The 3,647-nt window shown below is 67.1% G+C and overlaps 1 protein-coding gene across 1 annotated transcript; it reads right to left on the bottom strand.

The window, feature by feature from the left end:
* Positions 1-2,377: 2,377 nt before the first annotated feature.
* LOC132208997 (putative uncharacterized protein DDB_G0271982) lies at positions 2,378-3,298 on the bottom strand (the record flags this gene model as incomplete). Its single annotated transcript, XM_059644225.1, has 3 exons — positions 2,378-2,432; positions 2,718-2,764; positions 3,248-3,298. Coding segments are annotated over 3 exons (153 nt in total), but the record flags the coding sequence as incomplete, so codon positions are not given.
* Between the last annotated feature and the right edge of the window lie 349 nt (positions 3,299-3,647).

The raw sequence follows: 3,647 nt of genomic DNA, 5'->3' as shown, positions 1-3,647 counted from the left end.
CTCTGTCTCTCTCCGCGCGCGCTCGCTCTGTCTCTCTCTCCGCGCGCGCTCGCTCTGTCTCTCTCTCCGCGCGCGCTCTCTCTGTCTCTCTCTCCGCGCGCGCTCGCTCTGTCTCTCTCTCCGCGCGCGCTCGCTCTGTCTCTCTCTCCGCGCGCGCTCGCTCTCTCTCCGCGCGCGCTCGCTCTCTCTCTCTCGGCGCGGGCTCGCTCTCTCTCCGCGCGCGCTGGCTCGCTCTCTCTCCGCGCGCGCTGGCTCGCTCTCTCTCCGCGCGCGCTGGCTCTCTCTCTCTCCGCGCGCGCTCGCTCTCTCTCTCTCCGCGCGCGCTCGCTCTCTCTCTCTCCGCGCGCGCTCGCTCTCTCTCTCTCCGCGCGCGCTCGCTCTCTCTCTCTCCGAGCGCGCTCGCTCTCTCTCTCTCCGAGCGCGCTCGCTCTCTCTCTCTCCGCGCGCGCTCGCTCTCTCTGTCTCCGCGCGCGCTCGCTCTCTCTCGCGCTCGCTTTCTCTCGCGATTGCTCTCTCGCGCTCGCTCTCTCTCGCGCTCGCTCTCTCTCGCGCTCGCTCTCTCTCGCGCTCGCTCTCTCTCGCGCTCGCTCTCTCTCGCGCTCGCTCTCTCTCGCGCTCTCTCTCTCGCGCTCGCGCTCTCTCTCGCGCTCGCTCTCTCTCTCGCGCTCTCTCTCTCTCGCGCTCTCTCGCGCTCTCTCTCTCTCGCGCTCTCTCTCTCGCGCTCTCTCTCTCGCGCTCTCTCGCGCTCTCTCTCTCGCGCTCTCTCTCTCGCGCTCTCTCTCTCGCGCGCTCTCTCTCTCTCGCGCTCTCTCTCTCTCGCGCTCTCTCTCTCTCGCGCTCTCTCTCTCGCGCTCTCTCTCTCGCGCTCTCTCTCTCGCGCTCTCTCTCTCGCGCTCTCTCTCGCGCTCTCTCTCTCTCGCGCTCTCTCTCTCTCGCGCTCTCTCTCTCTCGCGCTCTCTCTCTCTCGCGCTCTCTCTCTCTCGCGCTCTCTCTCTCTCGCGCTCTCTCTCGCGCTCTCTCTCGCGCTCGCGCTCTCGCGCTCTCTCTCCGCGCGCGCTCTCTCTCTGCGCGCGTTTTCTTTGTCTCCGCGCGCGTTTTCTTTGTCTCCGCGCGCGTTCTCTCTGTCTCCGCGCGCGCTCTCTCTGTCTCCGCGCGCGCTCTCTCTGTCTCCGCGCGCGCTCTCTCTGTCTCCGCGCGCGCTCTCTCTGTCTCCGCACGCGCTCTCTCTGTCTCCCGCTCTCTCGCGCGCTCTCTCTCTCTCGCGCTCGCTCTCTCTCTCTCCGCGCGCGCTCGCTCTCTCTGTCTCCGCGCGCGCTCGCTCTCTCTCGCGCTCGCTTTCTCTCGCGATTGCTCTCTCGCGCTCGCTCTCTCTCGCGCTCGCTCTCTCTCGCGCTCTCTCTCTCGCGCTCGCGCTCTCTCTCGCGCTCGCTCTCTCTCTCGCGCTCTCTCTCTCTCGCGCTCTCTCGCGCTCTCTCTCTCTCGCGCTCTCTCTCTCGCGCTCTCTCGCCCTCTCTCGCGCTCTCTCTCTCGCGCTCTCTCTCTCGCGCTCTCTCTCTCGCGCGCTCTCTCTCTCTCGCGCGCTCTCTCTCTCGCGCTCTCTCTCTCTCGCGCTCTCTCTCTCTCGCGCTCTCTCTCTCGCGCTCTCTCTCTCGCGCTCTCTCTCTCGCGCTCTCTCGCGCTCTCTCTCTCGCGCTCTCTCTCTCTCGCGCTCTCTCGCTCTCGCGCTCTCTCTCTCTCGCGCTCTCTCTCTCTCGCGCTCTCTCTCGCGCTCGCGCTCTCGCGCTCTCTCTCCGCGCGCGCTCTCTCTCTGCGCGCGTTTTCTCTGTCTCCGCGCGCGCTCTCTCTGTCTCCGCGCGCGCTCTCTCTGTCTCCGCGCGCGCTCTCTCTGTCTCCGCGCGCGCTCTCTCTGTCTCCGCGCGCGCTCTCTCTGTCTCCGCGCGCGCTCTCTCTGTCTCCGCGCGCGCTCTCTCTGTCTCCGCGCGCGCTCTCTCTGTCTCCGCGCGCGCTCTCTCTGTCTCCGCGCGCGCTCTCTCTGTCTCCGCGCGCGCTCTCTCTGTCTCCCGCTCTCTCGCGCGCTCTCTCTCTCTCGCGCTCGCTCTCTCTCGCGCTCGCTCTCTCTCGCGCTCGCTCTCTCTCGCGCTCGCTCTCTCTCGCGCTCGCTCTCTCGCGCTCTCTCTCGCGCTCTCTCTCTCTCTCGCGCTCTCTCTCTCTCGCGCTCGTGCTCTCGCGCTCTCTCTTGCGCGCGCGCTCTCTCTCTTGCGCGCGCGCTCTCTCTGTCTCCGCGCGCGCTCTCTCTGTCTCCGCGCGCGCTCTCTCTGTCTCCGCGCGCGCTCTCTCTGTCTCCCGCTCTCTCGCGCTCGCTCTCTCGCGCTCGCTCTCTCTCGCGCGCTCTCTCTCGCGCTCGCTCTCTCTCGCGCTCTCTCTCTCTCGCGCTCTCTCTCTCTCGCGCTGTCTCTCTCTCGCGCTCTCTCTCGCTCGCGCTCGCGCTCTCTCTCTCTCGCGCTCTCTCTCTCTCGCGCTCTCTCTCTCGCGCTCTCTCTCTCGCGCTCTCTCTCTCTCGCGCTCTCTCTCTCTCGCGCGCTCTCTCTCTCGCGCTCTCTCTCTCTCGCGCTCTCTCTCTCTCGCGCTCTCTCTCTCGCTCTCTCTCTCGCTCGCTCTCTCGCTCGCTCTCTCTCGCGCGCTCGCTCTCTCTCGCGCTCGCTCTCTCTCGCGCTCGCTCTCTCTCGCGCTCGCTCTCTCTCGCGCTCGCTCTCTCTCGCGCTCGCGCACTCTCGCGCTCGCGCACTCTCGCGCTCGCGCACTCTCGCGCTCGCGCACTCTCTCTCTCCACGTGCGCTCTCTCTCTCCACGTGCGCTCTCTCTCTCCGCGCGCGCTCTCTCTCTCTCTCGCTCTCTCTCTCGCTCTCCCTCTCGCTCTCCCTCTCGCTCTCTCTCTCGCGCTCGCTCTCTCTCTCTCGCGCTCTCTCTCTCTCACGCTCGCTCTCTCTCTCTCGCGCTCGCTCTCTCTCTCGCGCTCTCTCTCTCTCGCGCTCGCTCTCTCTCTCGCGCTCGCTCTCTCTCTCGCGCTCTCTCTCGCGCTCTCTCTCTCGCGCTCTCTCTCTCGCGCTCTCTCTCTCGCGCTCTCTCTCGCGCTCTCTCTCTCGCGCTCTCTCTCGCGCTCTCTCTCGCGCTCTCTCTCTCGCGCTCTCTCTCTCGCGCTCGCTCTCTCTCGCGCTCGCGCTCTCTCGCTCTCTCTCTCGCTCTCTCTCTCGCTCTCTCTCTCGCTCTCCCTCTCGCTCTCCCTCTCGCTCTCCCTCTCTCGCGCTCTCTCTCTCTCACGCTCGCTCTCTCTCTCTCTCGCGCTCTCTCTCTCTCTCGCGCTCTCTCTCTCTCTCTCGCGCTCTCTCTCTCTCGCGCTCGCTCTCTCTCTCGCGCTCTCTCTCGCGCTCTCTCTCGCGCTCTCTCTCGCGCTCTCTCTCTCGCGCTCTCTCTCTCGCGCTCTCTCTCTCGCGCTCTCTCTCTCGCGCTCTCTCTCTCGCGCTCTCTCTCTCGCGCTCTCTCTCTCGCGCTCTCTCTCTCGCGCTCTCTCTCGCGCTCTCTCTCTCTCGCGCTCTCTCTCTCTCGCGCTCGCTCTCTCTCGCGCTCGCTCTCTCTCGCGCTCGCTCTCT

This window comes from Stegostoma tigrinum, unplaced genomic scaffold, assembly GCF_030684315.1.
Source record: "Stegostoma tigrinum isolate sSteTig4 unplaced genomic scaffold, sSteTig4.hap1 scaffold_605, whole genome shotgun sequence".
Taxonomy (NCBI): Eukaryota; Metazoa; Chordata; class Chondrichthyes; order Orectolobiformes; family Stegostomatidae; genus Stegostoma; species Stegostoma tigrinum.
The sequence above is the reverse complement of the archived record's forward strand: the minus strand, read 5'-3'. Positions and strand labels throughout refer to the sequence as shown.